General features: G+C 38.4%; 1 protein-coding gene across 2 annotated transcripts in view; it reads right to left on the bottom strand.

Moving 5' to 3' along the window:
- BRSK2 (BR serine/threonine kinase 2) overlaps window positions 1–24,565 on the bottom strand; it is a 321,648-nt gene extending 297,083 nt beyond the window's left edge. For both annotated transcript variants that reach the window (XM_082000492.1, XM_082000493.1), the window contains exon 1: window positions 24,221–24,565. In XM_082000492.1, coding sequence (XP_081856618.1) covers window positions 24,221–24,314 — 94 coding nt within the window. In that variant the 5' untranslated portion in view covers window positions 24,315–24,565. The remainder of the gene's footprint in view (window positions 1–24,220) is intronic.
- Window positions 24,566–26,293: the final 1,728 nt, after the last annotated feature.

Here is a 26,293-nt window from a genome sequence, read left to right as displayed (position 1 = left end):
CCCTCATAGAGATTTAAGTCTCAAATTAGAAGGAGCATTCTGATGGCTCCATCAGACTCACAAAGCCATGAAGAACGAAGGAAGACTTTACAGGAATCCAAGCAGTATTTATGCAACAAAAAGCGAATTAACTATAAAGACTAAATAAAGTTCCCATAGGAGTATAAAAGACCAAGAAAAACATATTTAGCTGTATCTGAAGACTCCAAAGCAATTTAGCAGTTATAAGAGCTTAAAAACTGGGGTAAGGAAACTGAATAGCAGAACTATCCTTCCCAGAAAGTTCTTTCTGGTATTAATTTTCCTCAGTGAAAGGAGCATCCACTCCAGCACTGTAAGTGCATACTGTACTGACAGAAGCCAAATCATGTTAGTTTAAAACAGTAAACTGGTCACAAAAGTCTCACCTATCAGCATTCATAAATGGCAACTGGTGAGTTATTCTGAAACTTACACTCTCTCTCAGGTTGTTGTCAAATCCCAAACCCAAAAAACCCAAGGAAGAGGATATATTCTACTCTGACTATCAGTACAGCTCATTGTATAGTTCTAAGACTATACGCACATACATAAGATCTACAAAGACAGAGAGGCCCAAACCGTAATTTCTCAATCTGACAGAATTTCTCATGTCAAGAGTTAGATGTTTAAATGGCAATACCTAGAATTTTAAACTAGAGTCCGTGGTTTTTTTCACCATTGTAAAATATTAGTTGTCATAGCCACTTCCTTCTTCAGATCATAACGCTAAACAATAGAGATGTGCATAGCTGAATAAGTAAGAACATGTGCTACAGCTTATCAGATCACCAGACAGTTTAAATCAACACTGCCTGCAACAGAGCTACACCAAATTTATAAGTCAGATAAATATATGGCTTATGGCTTCCCTACTAGTTAGACTTCACTGTACAACTAAATCCCCACTCACCTTCTGACTTCAGTGTGAAGGTTGGGGGCAGGGGAAAGATGTAAAGTAATTTCCCAACCCATGACTGAGTACAGAAGAGAACAGAAGGGAAATGTCTAGGGGAAAAATAAATAAATAAATCATAGTTTCCCATTTTATATTTATATCATCATAAACAAATTGTTTTCAAGAGAACAGTTATTCTTGAACAAAATGGCTTATTCAGCCAACTTTCCCCACCACACAAGGAGACAGCACAGCCTTCCTTGGAAAAACACATCATCATTACTGAAACTATACAAGTATCTGTCTTGAAAGCCAACTTCTCTGTTGTGGCTTAACTCTACTTAGAGAGGATAATAAGCCACACAGAAGTCAACTACAGCTCCCTTCCTGTGATAATGTAGGCAAGAGCAGGAACTGTTCTTATATACATAAGATGTAAGATATGTAATGAATCTCTGAGGGACCTTGTGTAAGTGAATGGTAGAGCTCTGCTTCAGCACTTTTTTTTCATTCTACATCATATAATACTGGGCCAATGCAAACAGCAAGGCCTGCACAGGAGCCACCTCCAAGAGTGGGACACCACTACTGGAAGCAGAAACTTCTCACTAACACAGGGAATTTCCTGCTGACCAAAAAGAATTTCATTCAGACTACTTCAGACCAAACCCAGCAGCAAATAAAGTGTTCTGATGATGCTTTAGACCCTTTAGATCCTCACTAAGGAAGACAAAAGGAGTGGCAAAACCCTGAAGGTCTTCCTCATTTATGGCTTCAGCAAGTCTTAGGGGCAGAACCAGGAGGTCCAACGTGACATGCAGGAAAGGTTTCATTAACAATGGCTACGCTTCAGATAAGAATCCTTGCAAAAAAATAAAGAAAAATCAGATTTGGATGCTCCTTTAATAGTCCTTTTCCTGAGCTCATTTGCTGTACATAGCCCTTAGACTGGCCTCCTGTTTCCAGCCACCCATCAGGTTCCTGTAGGGCACCCCAGAGAAGTTGGGAGGCATTCTCTAGAAGCAACAGCCTTTTCAGTCCTTGTGAAGTCCAGAAGCCCAACCCTGACACGTAATGAAGAACTGTATTTCAGTCAATGTGGCAACTAGAAGAGATTGGCTTCAAGTCTCTGATAAGGAGTTCACATTGGTGGGAACTCACTCCAAAGCTGAAGCATGATCAGGACAAAGCTTCACAGTACAACACCAGAAAATAACTGTAAGTTCTATCACAGTTTCATTATAAGTGAATGCATTATTTGAAATACCAAGCCCTTCAGATCTTGTTTTCCAACCTTAAACCTCTAGATACAAAACAGTACTCCCAAGCATTTACATAATCCAGATACTGCTGTTCTCCACTGCTGAATCTAAATCATAATCCTCAGTTCTGATGATGCAACCGTTCCCCCTCAGTAACTGATTGCTATGTTCGTGCAAATGAGCATGACCTGTTTCAGTAAGCTGGAGAAAAAGTTGGTTGTGGAAACTGAAACACAACGTTCACTTGACTCTCCATCTAGCACCATAAATAAAAGTTAATATAAACAGGCAACTATAAGTAAGACAAACTTAGTTTAACTAGAGTAGCTTAAGACATAAATGATTTACTGAGTCCAGAAGTTTGTTTGCAAGGTGCTGAACTGGCTTCATATCAGACTTCTTGCAGTTCTTTTTCCATACACTACCTATGACTGAGTCAAATTACCAGAATAGCCTGTAGACTGCTCTAAGCATACATGAGCAGCTATTTCCTTTCAGCAAAATTCTCTCCTTATTCTCTAGAAAGATACATCCATTTTCTCCCTAAACATGACAAGGAGATAAAGAGGCTGCAGGAGCCTCAGACACAGCACTTACTGGTTTTGTGCTGTTTCGCCAGAATGTTTAACTCATGGTGACGTGCAGGATAGGCGAAGACCTTCTGATACACAAGGTCATTCCCAAACCACAAATACTATTATCAAGAGCCTTGAAGTCTCTAAAATGTCATGTCAGAAGGCATCTGTCACTAGTTAATAGGAACTGTGGATTGTCATTTAAAGGTCCTGTTTCTTTCCTCCCTCCCTGCAATTTCACAAACATTTAAAAAAATAAAGACTAACAAAGAAATCAAAACAACGTACACAATACCCAGGGTGGGCAGTGGGTAAACAGACTAAGCTATGCCTTACATAGACGCTGAAGCCAGCGCTTTTGGGGGGGTGGAGAGTGAAACAAATGGGAGAGAAAGAGGGACGTTGCTCATTAAATAATTATGGGGTTTAGTTTAAATTGCTAAGTAAAAGAGTCACTGTGTGTTTAGCAGATGCTACTGTGTAACACTAAATCCATCAAGATACCAGCAAGTTCCTCTTTTTCTCCCTGTTCTACTTCATAAACAGGATTTCCATGATCAGACAAGCATCCACTGAACAGCTGGGCACAGTTTGCCAATTTTACAGCAATCAGTGATCACTGAACCCATCAAGTTCTCTTCCCAAACCAGAAGGGTCAAAATAATAATAATAAGCTCGCAGGGATGAAGAAAATTCTTCCATCTGTTCACATTTTTACACCTTTTACACTGCGGTTTTATTTCATTTGGGTATTTTCAGGAAGTAGGAAGAAGAATCATGTTCATAGCTTTTTATTTTCCCCTCATTTGGGGGATATGGAGGAGAGATGTTTTATTTGGTTTGTCCATTTGTTGATATTTTTGGTGACCAACAGAAAGGCAAATCAGAATCAGCAAACCCTGTTATATATTATGATACACTATACTTCAAAAAAATTCTCTAGCTTTTAGAGAACACTGAGTCTGCAACTCTCAAAGTAGTTTGTGTAAAGAACATTATCAACATTATAGGAGACAAAACACAAGTGTCAAAAAACAAGTCACAAAATCAGAGATAACTAAAGAAATCAAACCTCCTAAGCTTGAGTCCAGCTGTTTGCTCACCTACCTAGGAAATCTTTCATGGAACAGCAAAGAAGAAATGGATTTTTCCTTTTAATAAAAGCAAAAGGATAGATCGGCATAAGTCAGTCACTTCTTCAAAATTCCACTTAATTTTTTAGGCTTTGAGGGAACCTTTATGGACTTGCTTTGAAAAAAGCTATGTTACAAATAGAAGGAGTGACAGAAGAAAAAAACCAAAAAACAACCACAAATCTCTCAACACCTAGATACACTAGTTGCCACCTTTTCAATCTCAGGATATCTCAAGTAACCAGCTACCAGTTTGCTACTTCTCTATTTCCTCTATGGTCATACCAAGATCACCAGAACTACAGATCATGATACATCAAGTTTGTGGTACACATTCTAGATAAGGCATCAACACTTAATTCAGTTCTGAAGGGGTTAATAGGGAAATTTGATCCTTTATATTGCCCTAGGAAATACACAGTACATCCCTGATTAATGTGACAGGATGCATCAGTTCATAAAGGGTGAAATTTACCCTTGCACAATAGGCTAGCACAAGACCAATGTATTACTTAAGTCCCACAATAAGCACTTAAAACAATGAAATATCAAAGCTTGGTGGATGGACAGTGTTGACAAATGCATAATAGAAAGAATAATGTGAACTAGTAATATACATTTCTGACTCCCAAGTTAACTGCAGTCATTCAAGAAAAGACTTACCATTACTTCGGACAGCGTAATAAAAATATCAACTCTATGTGCAGAGGTAATCAAAAGTGACAACAAATCATTGAACAATGAAATAAAAAATTATACTTGAGAATGAGATAATGCCAATGTATAAATCAACAATACATCCTCAGTTGACTTCAAAAAATACACAACAGAAATTGGTAACATTAAGAGCTAAGCAGCAAAAATGATGAGTACATGAGCATCGTATCAGGGTAGAATGAAAATATACAGATTGCCAGTTTTGAAGACCTGAGTAAAGAGAGACATACTAAATAACGTTAGACAAAGGCACAAGATGATGAAAGGTATAAAGATGATATATCAAGAATGCCGCTTTTTCTTAAGACCAGAATGTGTTATCTCCATAAAGTAAAAGGGAACAAAGTTTTAAATGGAGAAGGAAGTAAAAGGAGAAAAGGATTTTGATGCTCCATTTCATTCATTTGGGGGTTTGTAAAATATACAGTCACATATAACTGAAATACAGATGGATATTGGGAATAGATTCATATCCCTATATTAGAATAAAAATCAATCAATAGATAAGCTTTGACATATTCAAATAGAAGGCAATTACTAATCAACAGATACTGAGGGGGAAAAAAAAATCCTACTATTGGTGATTCTGAAGTCAGCTGCTGCAACACTTCTAAAACTGTCCACTGAACACCTACTACACCATACCATAACAAGAGAGAACACTGGTCTGATACAAAAAAAAAAAAAAAAAAAAAAAAAAAGGATGTTTTATCATAACATTCCTGTTGTGCCCATCAAGAACTAAGCGGTCTAAAACTGCTAGTAGAGTAGAGATAACCAAGGCACTTTCAAATTAGCCAATTCAGATAGCAGCCTGACTCATCAGAGCAGTCTGGAGCCCTCCTTCTTGCCTGGCTAGTAACAGCAGTATAGTCATACACAAAGTTGAACTAGGATGATGTTTGGCCTTGACAGTGCCAAACAGCATGAGATTTTGGACAACATCCAAAATTGCTCAAAAAGACGGTTTTGCATCTTACTCATACGAAAAGTAAGTATTTGGTTGTTTTCAGTTCTGGAACAAAAACTACTTTTCCTACAAGCACTCTTCTGAAATTCAAAGATGTTTAGACCTCAGATTTAAAATTTTACCTGAAACTAATAGTATCTCTGTTTAACTGTGCATGTTTCACCTATGTGACTATTTATCAATGGGTATTAATATAAAATTAACAATTTATGGGCCTTCAAATAAGAAGGAAAGGAAGTACAAAAATTATGAAGTCCGATGTGGAGCAAGCTAAGTACTGGGAAGCAACCGAGTAAACCTCAAATGAAGGATTATCCTTATTTTCTCAAGGATTTAATTCCAGCAAGGAATTGAACTACTGACCTCCCCTTCCTTGACACCTCCTGCTGCCAACAGTCAGATAAAGTAAACTTAGTCATATAGATTTTTATCACGACCTCTTGAGAGAGAAAGAAGTAATTCCTGGACTAGAGGTCAAGCAGAAGAATTTTAAACCCAAAGGTCAATTTTCTAAGAGAATTGTAAGTACCTGTGGATAGCTTAGAATAGAGGCAATATCCAAGCTGTGGCTATTATAAAACATAGAAATACAGCTGCTATAAATTCAAAGATCATTTACTTACAGAAAGAAAGTAAAGAAAAAGGTAAAGATTACGGAAAGGCTTTTTCCAAAGACAGAAACAAATACGCATCTTGTTGTGGGAATGGTGTGGTATCTAAAACCTTAGACACCAGTACTTTTCATAATGTGTGTGGTTATGTATTTATCTCAACTAGCAATGTTTGAAAAGAGAGAATCCAACATTTAGACTCTTTCTCAAATTTAAAATTTATAGTCTCTGCCTTTATATAGGTCAAATCCATAACCAGCATAAGTCAGTCCAGCAGCATGGAGTCGAAGGCTCTTAACCAAATAGCACCAGTTGAGGATCTAGTCCATAGTCACAGAACCTGACCTTTCTTTCAGTTACACTGGATAAAAGAAATCAACTCCAATTAAGGTGATGGGATACAAATTCAGACTGTTTCCAGAGTAATGCATGGTTAAATTGTGTTTCCTGTGCAGCAGTGTAAACCTAAAGTAAGACTTGATAGCCTCAGAACCATCATGCCATTTTTACAACAGCATAAGCAGAGCATGAATTTGCCTGTGGAGAGAAGTAGGCTCTGGGCTTCTTCATGATCTCACATATCCCACTTTTATAGACTGTCATTACACTAAATACCTTTCAGTTTTTCATAATGGTAAGTGAGCTTACAGTCAATCAGACTCCATGGTGTTGAGCTTGCAACAGCAGCATGGATCAAGACCTTTCCATTCCCTTTGAAATCCAAGTCTGGATTGCTCCAGCTTGTTTTTCAATAGAGCAGTTTTTTCAAATGCTGTGGTTCGATTTTACAATGCTGCTGGCGAGATTGGGAATCAAGCTAAACCCAGATGCATCCAGCAGGGAAAGTTGCCCCAGGGAAAGAGTGAAAAATCAAAGGGTAAGCAGTAAGATGATCCTACACCACTGACATGCTGAATGCCAAAGAATAAAGGTTTAATATCACATCAGAGGAATAAGAAAAGCAAGAAAGTTACTTCCAATACTGTCAATAGTTGTTACTATGAGAGTCAGAGATGAGGTTTTTTGGAAACACGCAACTGGACAAAAAAAACAATGCTATTGCACATGTATTGCGCTTCTTAGTCACCCACTTAGATTTCAGTTACTAAATGCTTCGCTTCAGCAGTGTATGTCATTTTAAATAAGCATCACAGTTGACAATAAGAGAATTGGTAATATACCCTTTAATGCTTATGGTCTAGTCTTTGCTGAAGCTGTTTAGTCTACATGTAATTCATGAGTAGCAACTACAAATTATTCTGACTTAAAACAGATTTCTGGCAACACACATTCACTGACTTCAGTATGGTGACTCTTATATGGACATATGAAAGACAATAAGGTCCATAGTGGGACATTATACTGCTCTAAACCCAAAGAAATGTCAATGAAGCACTGGAGTTGCAACAGGAAAAGAAAAAACATAATACAAGTGTAGAAAGAACAAAAATCTGATCCATCATTATGGAGGATTTTTCATGTCAAACACAATCTCTGAACAAAAAGACAAATGGTACAAAGCTGATGACCAGGGACAAGTTTAGACTGTCATGTAAAACAGCCTGTTATAGCTGGGGGAAAACAAAAACTCTAGGACAGCAATGTGTCAGTTGAAAACTGGTATTTAAATACTATTTTGCATATGAACTGGCTCACATTACACAACTTCCAAAATGTGGTGAAATAGCATATCTATGCAATTTCACAGTAGGACAAACATTAGGATGGCAAAAATTGCAAAGGTCACATTACCAAACACATCCAGGAACAAAAACAGAGCCAGTAAGAGGGCAAATGAATTTTAAACACTTTCCTTTCAAATCTCAGAACTCTGCAGGTTAGGAGGTAACAGGAAATCAAAGAATATGTGCATCTGAGACAGGCTACTGACACTATAATCATAGCTGTTTCTCTGCTAAGGTTAGAGAATAAAGTCTTGGAGATTTAATTCCTCCTAGGATACATGTAGAGCTACACTGGGATCAAACCAAAAGTCTTACCAAGTTCAACACTCCAGCAGTGGCCATAAACCACTTCAATTCATTTTTAGGGTGGAAATAAACATAGTTTGAGATTTTCACTAGAAGAAGTATTTAGAATCATCAAGATTCGGGGGGAGGCATATTTCTCTTGTTGAAATATGACTCACTGCCACCTCATCCCCAGTCCAGTAACTATTTTTTTTTTTTTTTAAAGCTTTGAATTACCATAGGCTTGTGTCAAAACTTTGTTCTTAGAAAGAAATGCAGGGAGCTGAAACTGGTCTGACATTAGCATAAAAGAATATGGAAAAAAAAACAACTGAAAATCCTCATTTAAAACTGGTGATGTCAGCTCACTGGAAGACAGTGGCAAGCTTCACAAAACCATATGCCACTTTGTTCCCACAGTGGTGACTCACCACTGTTTCTACGTAGAGACAGGGCAAATTCAATTTTTTAAAAAATGAATTCCCTTATCACGGCTTTTGCACTGTTACCATTTTTATGGATTTAGTTTAAAAGTTTGTAACCCTCTCCAATGAATGGCAGAAAGTTGTTTTGCTTAGGCCCCTCAGCACCAATTTGACATGCACATTTAGGAAAAAGAATCACAGAATCATTAAGGTTGTAAGGGACCTTCGAGATCATCAAGTCCAACTGTTAAAAGGATAGGGAGGGCCCAAAGTTTTGGGTTTTTTTATTTTTATTGCCTGAGCAGGTAATAATCCATTTTTACTCTGCCTCCAAAAGATGACCAACAACCTACTGCAGCATGTGTTACAGTGTTTTGTGTCTTAAATCACAAATGATAATCTGAATAAGCAAAATAAAATCATGTTTTGGAGACTGTGGGTTATTCAAGAACTAATGATGCCTTGACCTCTATGATGATTCTCCATTTTTTTATGTTTAAAAAAAAAGGTGACAAAAGCTCTGAATCTTTAATTGTTCAAGATGCCAAAACCCCCTTTGCTCATCTTATTTTTATGCCAACATATCTCCACTCAGTTCAGTGGATTTACTCCCAAATTTATTTCTTTACACTCAAGAGCAGGAAAATCTTGAGTAAACTTTCATTTTCAAGATCAGTGACAAGGTAACTGGGTGGGGGATGAGGAATTTTCTTCTTTTGAGCTTTCCCCTTTCATTTTACTTCCTTGTCACCCCATGTTAACTGCAAGAATTAAAAGTCAGAAGTTGACACTATCCCTTTAATACTACGTGCAAGGAGAGTTCTTTATATGGATCAGACTCTGACTCCAAACTATTCAAGTGATACATGCACTAGGCTGGACAGCCTTCATAACTGAGGCAAACCGAGTCAAGGCTTATACTCCCAAAAGTGTCATGGCTGAAACAATACTTTTGCATCATACGTCTTAGCTGGCATAAATGTCTCTCCTGATAATTGTTAGCAATTATATCCCAAGTGACCTGAAGCATTATCCAGTAAGGTCTCAATTTTGTATTCTTTGCTGTCCACTGTAGGAAGTTCAACCAAATACCGAGAAGGGCTCATACACTAGAAGCACTGTCTATCATTTAAAGTAGTATGATTTATTCTGTATCTTAATACTTTCTATTTACCAATCCCGTTAGTCTTATTGAAAACAAACAAACAAATAAAAAACGGAACAAAAAAACCGCACAAACCTAGTCAGTAACTTTTGCTTCACTTTACAGACACACAGTAGGTTTCAAACATCACAGGCAAAAATCAGTACATTTTAAAACAACTAATTTTAACTGGACTTACTTGCCCTAAAACGTGAAACTGCAGAAATTACTACTGTGCAGCTTCAGTTATGTAAAAGCTTGCCTTTTTGGTTTTGCCCCTCTTTTTTTTCTTTTTTTCTTTTCTTTCTTTTAAATACAACTTCAGGCTTCAATCATAACGAAAATGTATGTCTTCTTACAAAGACACAAGTATTTATGCAGTAACACAGTTGCAGATACAACATGATTTTGACATTTAGTGTAGTCCTGGAAAGGGAACAAGCCAAATGCATCCCTAGCACAGCTTTAATAATTAAAAAAAAAAAAAAAATTTCCATGTAACTCTGGCTTACCATCTCAAAAATAGTAAAGAGTAATGTTTTATCTACTTTCTGAACTCCTGTTTTTACCTCCCAGTACATAACTTAATACTTAAAATTGGTCTTAAGTGGGACTCAAGTGACAGTTAAATCTCATACTAGCAAAAGGATAAATTTCACTCCTAGGGCAGTGCTGAGAAAATTCTCCCTCCCCATTAGTTGAAATATTTTTTCTAGGCAGTAATTAGCAATATAATAATCATTAAAGCCCATATAACAGACTAGTAAGGTCAACCCTTTAAAAAATTCTTTGATATTTCAATTTTCAAGTTCATCACCAGCCTCCTCAGAAATGCCTGCATTCCTAACAATTCAGCCAGTCTTTAGAATAACCCATTAGCCTTGCCACCCACTTCACACTGACCTATACCCCTTCCAGGCAATAGTTCTGGAAGCTGAAACTTAATGAAATAATATTTGGTAAATATCATTTTGCCAAATAAGACTGTATTATCAAGTTGGTATTATCAACTGGGTGCATTTATTAACCTTATTTTGCCTTTTACATTCCACTTCCAAATTTAGGTGGGAGTGGTGATGCAGTGAGGATTGGAAAGGCAAAGAGAATCACTATGGGACTATGTGTCAGCTTAATTTAAGGCATTTTTAAAGGCTTTTCTATCAGTCTGTCAGAATTTCCGAAGATGACTAAAAAAAAAAAGGAAAAATCCCACACCACCAGAGGTCTGCTGCCTGCAGGAAAATGAAACTGCTGCATTTTAACAACGCAGTATAATTCTACCAGCTCCATGGGAGCATAAATAAAAGTGACCAAGTTATAAATCTTAAGTAGAACACGTAGCATCATAAAAACATAGTTTTACTCAGTGACATTTTGTTTGAGAGATCAGGGAGAAATGTCCCTAAGGAAGGCAGCAACAAAAGTCAGCATAGGCACAAATTGTCAAAGTAAGAACATCAAAGCAATTTTTCTATTTTATTACATAGTTAAAACAACTTTAGTTTTAAACTGCAGCCACAGAGAATTCAGCATTTATGAATCAATATTACAATAATGAAAAGGAGAAGCTACGGAAGACAAATACAGCATGAAAAGGTATCATCACCTGGACAGACCAAGCTGTATGGTCCAATCTATCCTCAGGAGATGAAAATCCACAGAGGTACACTAAATAAAACGAAGTTACAAAAATGAACACTAGCAAAATCAGTAAATAAATAATAAAAATCACTAGGCCTAAATAGTAGGGTTATCCCAGGTCTTTCCATGCTGCTTTTTATTTCTGAAAAGGTTATCAATACTAGCTAGCTAATCCTGTCTGTCCCAAAAGGGAAGTCAAGCATTATCTTAAGTTTTAGAGCACAGCATCATAGAAGGGGAAAAAAAAAAAAAAAAAGCAGCTAAATTAACTTGCCAAAGGCTTCACCCCAAGTCAATGGCCGAGCCTGTTAGGGCCATAGTTACTGCTTCTGAATAATCTACTTTATAACTGCCCGATGACATGAACAGAGCCCGTTTTGTACACATCTCTACTACTTCCCCCAAGAAATGACCTGGCTAGGACACTGTAGCATTTTAGAGACCCAAACCTTTGAGAAGTCAAGTACCTTTAATACAACAGGCCTTGAGAGTACAAAACAATCTTTCACACCAGAATTAGAACTCTACAGGATTATGCACACGGTTGTTATTTTGCATACACAAAAAAACGAACCCTGAAATGAATTCCTACATACACAAATTGTACAGTGCATTATGTATATAAATGCACAGCTCATCCACATCTGACATACCACATTGATTTGTGGATCATGCAGGGTTTATCATGAGAGCTAAATAAAGGCACAACTGGTACAAGTAAATAATCAAGTAACGATAGGGAAGACTGAACTTCTACACAGGGCAAGGTTCTTAGGTGCTCTGGTATACTTCCCCAACCCTCACACAGTCTGCATTGCCCTATTTTCACTGCTGCTTGTGCCAGGATATAATAGTATTACCCACCCGTGCTAGAGTTCCACCCCTGATCACAAGGTGATCCTTTGATCAAGACCCTTTGCCTTGCCATGTTTTCAATTCCCACCATTTCAATGGGAAGAAAATGGCCTACGACACACAAGTTTCTTCCCTTCAGTGGACTCTTCAGAAATTTGCAGTAGAGAAGTATATGCTTGAACAGTAAATATGATGTTAAGTTTGCTATTCTAATGAATCTTTTTATGAATTCTTGAGAAGCAGTCCACAGACCACCTGGTTCCACAGAGTCACAGGCACCAAACATTAAGAATAAATAAGCATTGGTGGAGCTAAGGAGGCTCTCAGCTGTAACTCACATGATTCAATGGTGGTAAGAGTAATGGGAATGACAGCATTACGACACAGATACAGAAACTATGCCTATTTTTGCAGTATTTCCTCTGAGCAGGAAGAGCCACCTGTCCCAACCATAGTAGTAGTCTGGCTGTTGCATTCTCTAGCAAAGATGCGGTAATGATAAAGGTAAGGACATTTCCTACATCCTGAAGCTTAATACAAACTGGTTGGTTGATTTCAGTATATGTATGTGTGGAATACTAAAGAAGAATTACTGCTAAAAGTATTAAAACATTTTCTTGCCTTAATTTGTCTGTTAGCTGAGCAGTCAGGCTTCTGCTTTAAGGATGAAAGATCATCATTTGTAAAATGTTGGGCCTGTATTTTCAGTTTGAAATTAATTCACTTACAGTATCATACCACTTCATGCTCTAACTTGCTTGAATATTCTCTGCAGAGATGAATTCCTAGGCTGCTCTTAAACAGAACACCGCCAGAGGTCTGCCTCTGCTGCCATCAGTGAGAAGCTTGCTCATGGGTCAAACTCCCCTCTCAGATAAACTTGAGCAAGACCTTGAAGTCACTGGGACTGCACGATGTAACTGAGTGGGGAATTTGATTAGGTAATATCTTCAGCGCAATCAGGAAACAACCAGAAGCAAGAGAGATGTGACGTCACAAATATGAGCAATGAAATAAACCACAGATCCAGAAGAAAAGCAGCACAGGAAAAAACCCAGAAACACTAGAACAGATCATTCTTTGTTGTTGACGATCACTTATTTTAATCAGGCTTCACCGATTTATAGGAGTGGGAAGTTTGGAAAAAAGTGTAGGTTTAACTATTTTCAAAAGCTAATGAAAAACTGTTTAAGGTTGGTGCTTGCAAAATATAAGGAATCTTAAAAGCTGTGCCACTCATAGCCACGTCTTTTCAACAAAACAACTGCCCGTGTTAAATAGGGCTATAGCACTTGTGTCATTGCCAAGTTCTAATATAATACTTGGCTTTGTCTTTGGTGATGATTTTTGTACAGACAGGCATTGCAAACACACAAACAGCTCTCAGTCTTCCCCTCAGCTTTCTGCAGGAAAGAACTACTTCAAAATATTGCCACTGTACCAAAATGGATACATGGAGGAAATACAGAGAGGGCTCCCTTCTTCCCACACTCCCCAATCACTAAGCTCAGTTTGCAAACAGGAAGGACCAAGTTCTAGCCTCCATCCCCCATGCTTTGCACTGCTCCAGCAGCAGAAAGTAGGCAGGAATCCAGCTTATCAAACTGGCTGGGGATTCCCCCAGCATTAGGGAATCACAACGTGGTTTAGCACCACTTTTTCCTCCTAATTTTGGTATAAGAGTCTTACCAAGGTGAGGGCAATCCCTGAAGAGTTGCTGTATTCCAGCAATCTCAACCTGCCACAGCAGCATCTCATGGCCTTCAAAACCAGATGCAGATTAGAGAAGCTGTGCTGTTTACGACAGCTTTGCTTTAGCCTGATTTCTTAAGGAAACAAAATTTAAATGTCCAGGCTGTCTGTCTGTAATTCCCCCATAACAGCAGAATAGATTAGCAAATTTCAAACAAGTCTGAAAGAGTAAGGGAAGTCTCGAAGACTCTACAAAGTGCTCAATGTCTGCAGAAAAAAAGATATTCAAACTACTGCTCTGACAATGGAAAGAGTAATTGTGATTTAATCCTTAATGTATTCAAGAGAAAGAAAAAAGATGGACCAGCAGCAGAGACAGCTCCAAACGAGCCACAAACACTGTCTTTACCTAGCCCAAGAGACAAGGGACATATAAAGGAGGGAAATGTAGGGTACAAAACTGGAGGAACAGAGTTCCGTAGTTTTACAGTTATGGTTTAGTCGCACAAGATAAAACAGAACAGCAGAAGAGTTGAGGTTGGAAGTGATCTCTGAAGATCATCTAGTCCAATACCCGTGGTCAAAGCAGAGTCAACTACAGGAGGCTGCTCAAGGCTGTGTCTAGTCTGTTTGTGAATATATGCAAGGATGGAGACTTCCCAACATCTCCAGGCAACCTGTGCCAGGTTCTTATATTTAAATGGAACTTCCTATACGCACACACACAAAGGCCCAACTAAGATTAGTGCCATAGCATGAATGGAATTATATGCAGATAATGTAACACAAATTATCTTTCCTCTCAGTTCACAACTGAGGCAAAACACATGAAATGTGGAAGACAAAACACACACAAGAGAAAATAATTCTCCAAGGACACAGAGTGCATCAGTGTTACATTTCCCAAAGACAATGCATCTGTATAAGAAGTGGGAGAAAACCCTAGAAATACCTTATTTTTCAGTCTATCATGACCACACAGTTAAAAAAAAATAAAAATCTCTAACAATATATGTTTAGTTAGAGATAGGCTATTTTCTTGCTTACAGTATTTCTACCAGCTCTTCTAGCAGTAACTGTCAATCTATTTCAACAGGGCTGAAAATCATTTCAGGGCTCAGCCCTGGAACTATAATACCCCCAAATGTTTTCTGAGAATACTCTCTTAAAGTATTCATTAATTAGCTGTAGAAGATTGCAGCTGTAGAAAGAACCAAATACCTGTCTATCATCCTCTAGATCAGGATGCCAATCCTTGAACCAGTTTCCCTGTTTAAAGAGGCAAGGTAACTTACAAGTTTAAAAAACAAAACCACCAAAAGAACACCAAATCAAAAAGCAGATAACCAGAACTTCAAAAGGAAATCTGTAGACTAATCCTGTACCTGCTGACAGCAGGTCATCTCAACATGACTGCCAAGCTACCCATCATTTACAACCTGAAAATACAATGAGTGCTTTGGAATAGGTTACTGGGAAGGACGAAGGGATTCCAGTAAGGTAAAAATCTAACAGTCAAATCCATTCCTTAATCTTAGGGACAGGTCACAGTTATTAAAAGGAACTCATTTTTCCAAGAAAATAATCTGTGCAGAAATCTAGTGTTTACATTGCTAGCCACTCATACAATAATTAAGAAAAAGAGCAAAAGACAATAAAGAGCCAAGCAATTCCATCAACATTCCCTGCTGGGTCAGTATGAAGACCTGGTACATTCTCATCCACAGGTGAAGGACTGCTGTTCAACCTTCGGCAGCCTGAAACTGAAGCCTGAAGTTCTAAGAGTACACTTTATACAGACAGCAGAAAATGAATGCACTTTTCATCCAGACCAGTTTGCTTCTCACAGAAACAAGCTCCTCCATTATTTTTGTTCCAGTCAATAGTACTTTTAATAGCTAAATGACAAGGGCAGTCAGCTTATGGCACATAAGGCTGAACACACAGAGGAATGACACTGCAGAAGCAGAGCTTGTTAATACGTATGTAATGTAGACATTATTTAAAAAAATACACATTATCACACTGATTTTCTTTCTCCCACATTAAGCATATACTGCAGAATATAGAAAATCAAAAGGCTCACTAGAGCCTCAGGATATGAAGAGAGTATGTTGTTTTGTAAGTAGAAGCAGGCAGCCAGAAGAGCACTTAGTAAATGGATGCCTGAAAACAGTTTTCCATCACTTTGAATTTTTTTTAAAATGTTTTTAAAGTTAAGCACTGTACTGGAAATATTATCATGCCTATAATTCCCACATAGTGTTACAACAAAAAACAAGATAGTACTTGCACACCCTAAGCCACTTGATACTGGTTTCTCTCCTCAATTCCCCCCTGCACCCTGCATTAACCCATTTACTGTCAGTTGGTGTTGCACATTTTGGCACAAAGCTTTTACCAGCAATAATCTCCTTTTGTCAGTGACTGGCAAATTATCTACTTTTTTTCCAAACTCCTTAATTATCAAATCACTGATTATCAATGCGTGGATGTTAGATAAGAAACTGAAGAGCAGCCTGTTATCAGTGGTAAGCTACACAGGGAATGGTCCCTTCCAGTCTAACCTCACCACTTCCACCACCACAAATTAAACACATTTATTTGAACAGGAAATTTAAAAAAAAAAATTGTTTTTCTCTTAAGTATGCAATAATCTTTATTCAAGGAAGCCAGTTTAGCAACAGCTAAAGTCTAAAAGGCAGAAACTAACTGACAGCCATGGGGTGCAAAACAGCAAGCTAACAGCAAGCAGAACAGCCATTAGAACTTTGTGAAAAGTCATTTAGGGTAGCTTTTGGGCTACTTTAATTTATGTTAGTTGACAGTGATCTCTGTGGCCTTTAGGAAATAACAAAATAATTTTCTCAAAATAAAACCAAGAGCACTGACAACTCAAGATAAGTACTCTGTTCTACCCACTCCAGCACTGAGTAACTATCCATCAGCTGCCTGTACCAGCCTGAAGGTTACTCTGTACTACTATGAAGGTAACTACCATCTGCAAGAGAACGTACCTGGATTTTTTTTGAATATAAACACAGTCATTTACCTTCTTTATCCATATTGCTCCTTATCCTCAGCCTCAGGACACACTTCCATTTATTATCCTTTTAAAACTGTATCCCAAGGTCATTGCAAAAGAAACCATATATTCCTGTTTAGACAGTCCACAGGACAACGGCAATCTCATAGGCATCTCTGCCACAAATGATGCATTCAAGAAAAAAATGCTTGCAGCTACATCAATAGCTAATAATACACTTTTATAGAAGGAACCAATACAATTTCCTCTGTTCCACCTAAATTCCATTAAACCCAATTTTCAAAAGCTATGAAGCAATGAAAAAAACTAATCTTCTGGGTGGATTTTTTGTGTGGTTTTTACCAGAATTTTATAAGTCAATAAAAATGTTATATCCCTATTCAAAATTAAATCTAGAATAAATCAAATGGAACTGGATGAACACTATTAATAATTTCAAATGCCCACTTTTAGAACATAAGCAAGTTTTATTTGATCACATTTGTGCACCTTTTAAAAAACCGTTCTGGAAAACGTCACATCTTCCAGGCAAGAGTGCTCATGGGACTCATGTCCAAACTGTCCAGGAAAACTAATTTTTCAATTTGCACTTCCAACATGGATAGTTGTGCGAGTACTTCCAGAAGTAGAATGTAATACTCTTATGCAACATATCCAACAGACTACATTCAAGAGTACAATTCAAATCTTTGAATATTAATTAAGTGCAACCAACCCATACGTGAGGTAAAGACAGTTGGGGAAAGGAAACCACTCTCCACTTACAGACACTGCAGATGAAGACTGTTCAAGTTTATTAAGAACACTATTTACAACAAATTTTTCATGTTACACTACAGATCAGTATGAATGTTTTGTAGAAAAATTATATTGTTTATGCATGAACTGAAAATGGAACAATCTCATCACTTTCCATAAGCAGAACAAACAGCATTATTGACTAGGATTGCTAAACATCTTGGGTATGTTTAAAACAAAACCAGAAAATTTCTTTGGGATATTTCCTAATAGAACAATCCATGAGAACCAAAAAAAATTCCACCCGTACCTATTTATCATGGGCTTGATGATCTGCCTATGAAGTCAGCTCAACTTAAAACACTGACTGACTTCATAAGGGCAATTTACAGTATCACAGCATTTGAAGAGCATCACTTGAGCATTCATTTACATCTCTGCCTTTACCTTGACGGAAATCTACATCCAGGCTTCCACCTCTTCTTATTTTGACTGTTCTCCTATGTGGATAATACACATTGCATGAGGAATGTATTACTTCAGAGGGCATTACTTCCAAATTTCTCATTTCCTTCCAAATTTCTTCTGAAAGCTGGAATTCTTTCACCACCTACATTGGTTCTATATTACCTACCTACTAATTTTGAGGTGGATATCAACATTTATTATCACCAATTAAAATTACTGTTTAACTCTCTAGAGTATAGAATATTAAAGATTCCCCAAAATAGGTGAATTTACAGTACACTGAAAAATAATTCTATTGAGAAGTTTTTTTAATTTCTCCAACCTCTCTCATCATTCTAATGCAGTCCTTCCTGCTGTAGCAGCACAGAATGATGTTAGAGCAGTGACAGAAAGTAGAAGAGTGCTTGAACAGTGCAAGAACTCTGAAATCACTGCTTCCGCAGTTCCTGCTGATGTCTGAAATGAAGGTATATAAAGTCATATAGTCCTACTCATTTGACAATATGTGAATTTTAACAACTCTTGGGTGAGAAAGCTTACTCTGCTTTACAAAGAAAAACAATCATTCAGAGCCTGCTCCTGTTTCAGTAAGTTCATAATAATTTTGCTACTGATACTGGGGTAAAAGACTAATTGGCATGCCTCTACAAAGTTTGCAGAAGGATGGAAGCTAAAAATCACTTTCACTGTAGTTAGCAAACAGGAATCTGCTTTAAAAAAAAAAAGTGTGAAAGTCATAAAATGGATATCTGAATTTTGCAGTGCAGACATGCAGCATGGCAATACTAGTTTACTTCAGTCAGTAATGCAGGCAAACAGTACTTTTGAACAATCACATCAGAGCTATATAAAGTTAAGAAAGACCAAATCATTACTTGAAAATCCATTAAGTCTAAGTCACTATGATGTAAACTTTCTTGGCAAAATTTCATTCTTAAGACCTCTACTCTCCACTGTATTGCTTCCAATATTTTGCTTCTATGATTACTAATTAACCATTTAAGTCTTCACAGACCATCATGGCAAAGGGTATGGATTCACTATATATGAAGAAACTTTAAGGAAAGTATATGAAAACATTAACAGAACATATACTGATTGGTTTGTTTAAAAAGGCCATGGGGGGAACTACAATGATTTACAACTCTATAATAATATATTCATCTAGACAGCTGAACAGAATAAAGCTGTACTCTTTAGATTCTCTCTAGATCCACCACACTAGGTCAGAAAAAAAAAATTATAGCAGTATGAATGAAAATTATAGACTTTGTTTAGCCTACTTACCTAAGGAAATCTGGCTTCTGAGATCACACTGTCTACCAAATATACAAATAAATCTGAAGCTTTCCATTTCAACCAAATTGGACAAATAAAAAATTAACAAATTTCAGTTTCTGCCAGTGTCATGGAAACAGGTAATTAAGGCTGTAAAGAAACATCTGTTTAAGCCCTCACTAAATAAAAGGCTATTAAATTTGCTAAGACCCAAATTTAATGATTCTGTTGTTACATAACCCAATAGCATACTGCTGAACACCTCACTGATGGTTCATATATAATTAACATGTTATACACCAAAATAGCTGTAAGTTATATGGTATGCAATGCAGAAAAGGGACCCCCTACACTTTTTGTGAAGGTTCAAGTGCCACGAGTTTCAAGCAGGATTCTTTGTATTGAATGACTGCACAATTGGGCTTAAAACACAACGAAAGGAACAAGACAAAATGGATCAGCAACACAAAATTTTTCATCAAGTTTATCTCAAAGTGAATACGGTAACTCCTACTAGAGTCAATGTTTTATTGCTTGTAGACAAAGCAGCGTTTTGGAAATTTCAACTGGACATTGAATTGGTGCCATAGCAAACAATGATGCTGAAGTCTATACAGTGGCTGTTAAATGAAAACACAAGTAAGCCCTCCGAAATGCTGAAGCCCTTCACAAGAAGTGTTTCAGTTCCTCATCTTTGCACTCATTAATAAACATTCACTACAGTCAATCTGAATTACTCTTAAAGAGTTTCAAGGGTGAAATAGAGGTTAATGAGGCCAAAGGAAACATATGAACAAAGATACTTGTGGAATTTAAAAAAAAGGCAAGGAATACGCAAGCAGCTGATTTCATACAGAATCAGCAGCAAATGGAGGAAAGCCTCTGTTTAATCTAAAACGAAAACAGTGCTTCATGATCAGGTATGACCGGGGTTTCTCAAGGCACACTGTTTCCATGTGTGTTATTGTAACATGACACGCATACTTTCCTCAATACTGTTAAATACATTTAAAACAGAATGTAAATGTAAAAATGTAAAAGAATGTATCAATGAAACTTACATAAACCAACCCTTCCCCATATATACTATATAGTAATAACCCCTGTACATATAGGAATGATCTTTTACACTGACAGTTCTATAAAATAATTTTTTGGGGTACAATAATTAAGATTATGCTGCTTCTTGTTTTCTTGCAAAATCATTCAAATGCAGATTCCATGAGCTATTCCTCCAACTGCAGTAAACAAGAGATGCTCTGAATTCAACTTATTACAAAAGCAAACCATCTTACTACAGTACTCGAATTATACGCTAAATTCGTGTGCTACATTATCAAAATAATTTTCTTTAGTTCCACTATCATTCTCACTACCAGCAAAGAACTAAGCACAGACATTTTTCAGCACTGCCCCACGTAGCCCTTTTCCAACTCCTTTGAACTAAGAAGGCCTAATCCTCTTTGTGGCATCAGTCACCCTCAGCAAGCTTGACGCACTAGCACAGAAAGCCACTCAGGACAGATTTTGCATACCCTATTTTGAATTCTAATCAACACTTTCAACAACGGTTGTTACGCACCAATTTGAACTGAAGGCTTTTCCCTGTCAGTTTTGCCCACCCACAGCCAGATGTCACCAGGTTCCACTACTGTCACAGATATGGCAACTGGACCTCGTTGCAGGGACCAGAGGCAGCTCTTAACGTGATAATCAGTGAGAACTTCACGGAGAGAAAACCAGTGAGCGTTCTACTTACCATTAAGGTCTCCCTCCATGGCACCCTTTCTAAGTCTGCCCTGAACTATGAATCACAGAATCATGAACCCACGCTCCTTCCCAAAACCCACTTCTTTTGATCTCAGTAAAATCAGTTAAGAGTGATTAATACACTTATAGAATATTAATGTGTCTGGGAGCAAAGCTATACCTGCTCATCTGAAATATCTTTACAGGGTCAAGAATTTTTTACCCAGAAAAAAAAATGATGGATATGAAGATCACTGCAAAATGAGTAGGACTTTGCAACACAACTTATATTTCCTTTCCGATCATCATTACATTTTGCCAGATTTTATTTCTCACTCTTCCCCATCACTTTGGAAAAGAAAAAAAAAAAATTCCAAACCATTAACCTCCCAATCTTCCAAGCTTTAAAGTCAAGTGCTAAAGGAATGATTACAGTCTCTATTTTCTTCTGTCAAATGCTACTGCATGCAACCTAAATTCAAAGTTAGACACCATGACAACATAGTATGGTGAATCAGGCCCTCATGCTGCGCTGCTTGTCCTCTCCCTAAAATGCTGCAGGTTGCCTGCTTACCCTCCAAAACAAGCAGGATGAGGACTAGCTACATACCACACACACTATTCACACCATTCTGCATGCTCCCAAATCTGATTAGCACAGAAAATGCGAGAAGACCAGAAGGCATCTTTCTGTATTTAGCCACATATGTTTAATACAGAGTTAGATTTCACCTCAGTGCATTATTCTGTTAATCAAGGGTGGGTATAGCAAAGACGACATCAACTGACATCAGTTACTTTTAAGATTTCTCTTCCTCTTCCCCCCACCTCCAGCTTCTAAGACACCATGCATTGTGCATTTTATGTGCATTCATGTGTGCAAACAGCAAAGACTTATCTATAAAGATCAGTTATATGGTAAAACTGCAAAAGGAAACTTTCACCCTTGTCCAGCTGGTTGAATAACTGCAGAGGCCAACAGCAGCAAGCCTCTAAATACATCCCCTTCTTCTCCCTCCACCCCCACATCTCTAATCACTTAGGAGGAAGATAGGAAGATTAGCAGAGAGAAAAAAATAACCAAAGCTGCAGATAACCCTTTAGGACCACAACGTCAGGCTATGAGACATGAAGCAAAAGGTTAATGCAGCTGTATTTTCAAGAATCTCAGACACAATTGTATTTAAAGGGGAGGGAGGGGTGCTGAGAAGGTGAGAGAGAGGGGAAAAAAGGAAATGGTGATGAAGACCAAAATGAATTTGTCATCTACAGCTGGCTCTTTGATCACCTGGACTATCCAGGAAAGGATTAGCAGCAGAAACAGGGCAGCTTTATTATCAATACACTGCAATTTTTTGGTATTTTCATTACCATCATCAGAACAGATTTCAGTAAGAATACTCCTGCAGAAGTAAGAGGTTATTGAGCTATACAGAGAATAAAGGTGGTAACCAAAATAGTGACAGAGAGAGCTACCTTTAGTAGCTGATACACTGAAGAGATTTGGAAAATATTAAATATAAATAAAAGTCACTTTCACTAGAAGACGATGTCATCTTCATCCATGTCTCTGAACGGTTGCTATGGGGTTGTGAAGAGGAGGGGAAGGATTGGGGGGGGGGGGGGTGGTTTATAATCAATCATCTCAGAAGAGCATTGCTTCTTACAGAGAAAGATCTGGATTTTGACTGTGTCCCTAAGAAAATTGCGGACTGCAGAGCTGCTGCCACGCAGGGCAGTGAGGAAGCAGGCAGAGCAGAGGCAGCAGCTGGGGATGGAAACGCCTATTAAATCCTTTAGACAACAGATGGGCAAAGCTCGGCTGGGTTATTAAAAAAAAAACCATACACCACAATGCATCATGTTTTATTGTCCCACCATAATGAACAACACTTAACACCCACATGCCCAAAGAAGCCCCCCTATGGCTGATCTTCCCCTTTCCCCAAATTATAATCTCGAGTTTCAATCCACTTTGGGGGGGCTCCCAACCCAATGAATTTGCCAGATCCCACTGCTTATTGCACCTGTTACTAAAAAAAAAAAAAATTAAATAAGGAAGACATTTGCGCTTCTTTTTAAGGGTTTTTCTTCCCATTAATGCTCCCCTGCCCTTGAAGTGAATATGCTATCCAAGCAAGCAACAGTAAGTCCACATCTTGAATACATTTAAGGGATCTAATTATGTCATGTAGGGCAGAAGCACCTGCTCTCTGCTAATTCCCTCCACTCGGTTTCCTCTTTTTAATATTTCTTACCATTGTTCCATTCACGAAAATCTGCTGGGGGTTAGTTTCATAAACAAGCTTTAAGAAAAATAATTAAATAACCTCCCCTCCCCCCCAATCCCTCCTACAAAAACACAGCATAACCAGAATGAATTCTGCTACGGATCCTCTATTTTTCTTTTATTTCATACCCTACCCACAAAAATCACCAGCCCATCCATCCATATTTGCTAAATACCCACAGCAGTCAGTGCCACAGACATACTGTACATATTTCCCCCCCTCCAACTGCACCTTAAGGACTACACCCTTTTCAATCATGATGTCATGAAATACTGCTGGTGACTCCCCCGCTAACACTACCTCCTTGATACTACAGGCTGTGAACCTTTCATTTCAATATAATTTGATTAAAAAGAAAATGCTCCTAAGTAGGGCAATGAAGAAATTGATGTGAAAATTCACCATCAGAAGATCATCTATTTTCTTCCTTTGCATGCACTCTGGCTGTCACCAGAACAACACCCATTAGCAGGAGAAATGAACATAAAGCATCCTAGGCTTTTTTTTTTTTTTTTGGGGGGGGGGGGTGCAGGGAGGAGGAGGGAGGAGGAAAAAAGGAAAGAAAGAAACAATTAAAAAGAAAACTAAAAATAAATAAAGGCAAAAATCCCCTATGACTATTATCTTCACTAAAACAGCAAATGGTAAAACCTAAACCCTCAAATATCCCATCCCCAACACCTCACTGGCTGCTACAGCACCTTTCCTCTAGTGCCGGTGCTGCTGCAAAAGAACCAACCTGTCTGTCCTTTTCCTAGGGTTTTCTCCAAACGATAGGGTCCAACATATTGTGCATGTTGAGCTCCGCTGCCTTCTTTCCCTGTTGATGTCATTTCTACCTGGATCTGTAATTCTGCAATGTGTATGTGCTGATGAGCTGGAATTTCTCTCTCTGCAGTTCTTTAAATTCCCACTTTGCAGCTGTGCACGCAAAGCACTCTTTCTCTTTGCTTTAGTCCACTTGGTTGCAGATTTTTCTCCTCCTCCTCTTTCTTTCCTCTCTCACGTGCGTATTTTCTCGCTGGGTCTGCCTGGGACGCTGATGGACGAAGGAGTTATTTTAATGTTCAAAGAGGGGGATCTACGATCCAAGCCCAAGGAGCATGATGCTGGTGATCTGAGCTCCGCACGCCTTGTTCTCTCTAGGAGCTGTTCAAGGGAGAGCCAGAGCTAGAGCAGCGGAAGCGCTGGGGCCCGCAGCTGTGACTGACATTAAAAGCAGCCAATCCTCTCGTCTCCCACCTCCTTCTCCCCTCCTCCTTCCACTACCTTTTCTTTTCCATCAGCAGCAGTTACTGTCTGTGCCTGCTACAGAGCATCATGATGAATGGCAACAGCAAACACCTAAGTTTATCAGTCTATTGATAGGGCACAATTAAATATAGTTTAATGTGTATATTAAGACCCAAACATACACTTTTTTTTTTCCTCTCCTTCTGAATTATGCTCCACTATGCAGCTTTACTTCCAGAGTATTAAAGGCTGAGATTGTGGCAGGAAATAGGAAAGGAAAAAAAACTACTTCTGAAAATGAGCTTGAGAAATTCATTGATTCTGTTTGATTCTGGAGGACCTACATCTTCTGTGTGCTTTACCCTTTAAAGACAGCCTTTGGGGCAGTGGAACAAGGGGGGGAAAAAAAAAAAAGATAGGAAAAAACCCCAGGGCCAATCCTGTAGCCACTGAACTCAATGACAGTCCTGCTTTTGAGTTTGATGGGAGCAAATGGACTTCAGGTCCTTAGATGAACAGATCAAAAGTAGCATGGCCACTATCTTAGTTAGAAACACAGCAGAAAATCCAAGGATTAGGTAGCCATAGAAACTGATTCCCAGATCCACAGACCCCATACTAGCAACATAAGAAACTTTCACTGTTTTTGTCCAAGTACTTATGCCTGTGTTTAACCTTCAGAGTTTAAGGAGTTAGATGAAATAAAAGATTCTGCAGATATGCTTCAAGTTAGGCACAAGCCTATGTATTTTCTGAATTCAGGACCATACAAGTTTCAGCCAGACTCCAGTTGAAACCATTACCACACACAAGTTCCATTTTTACCTTCTTTTCTCTGCTCCACTCCAGACAGAACACTGGTCAAGATCTTCTTACCAAATTGTAACTGAGCCACAGCACACAGCAAGGATTCTTCAGAGAGGGAAGCCTTAACAAGCCTGTAAAAGGAGAGTAAAGAGAGCACAAAACTTGAACAAGCTTTATCATTATCTGTTGCTCATTGAGAGAAAATACTACTTTAGGTTTGTTATGTTTGTTTTTCCTTTCAAGAGGGAGAATTACCCTTTTTTTTATTAATGCCTGTATCTAGAAACAGCAGCTGTATAACAGGCAACACAACCCAACAGGTTGCAGAGGAATAACAAGATGAGGCAGTGGGAGGAAACCAGGCCAGCAGATTGAAGCCTTAAACCAATCTGAAGGCCTCCTCGGGAGACAAAACCACAACCCTTGCTTTGACCTTCCCCTGCTTTGCTCTTTATGGTTCATCTTTACTCGCTCTCAGACTGTGCCACTGCAGCAACCTGCCAGCAAACTCCAGAACACCCCAAGCTGACCCCATTCCTCTCCTTCCCCCTCAACACCTCATCCCGTGTTGAGCAACCCACCAAGGCTCCTCTGCTGAGAGGACTGCCTCTACCTTTTGACAACAGCAACCTCTGCATCCTCCAGCCCCCACAGGTGTTTACTTTCCTCCCCTACTAAACTCAACTCCGATTGCCATTTCTCCAAGCTCCCTTCCCCAAATCCTTCATTAAGCATTGCTCTTCCTCCACCTTACGGCAAGCCCAACAGCTGC

The sequence above is a fragment of the Phaethon aethereus genome (genome assembly GCF_964289735.1).
Source record: "Phaethon aethereus genome assembly, chromosome: 5".
NCBI classification, from domain to species: domain Eukaryota; kingdom Metazoa; phylum Chordata; class Aves; order Phaethontiformes; family Phaethontidae; genus Phaethon; species Phaethon aethereus.
This window is presented reverse-complemented; position numbering and strand designations above follow the sequence as displayed.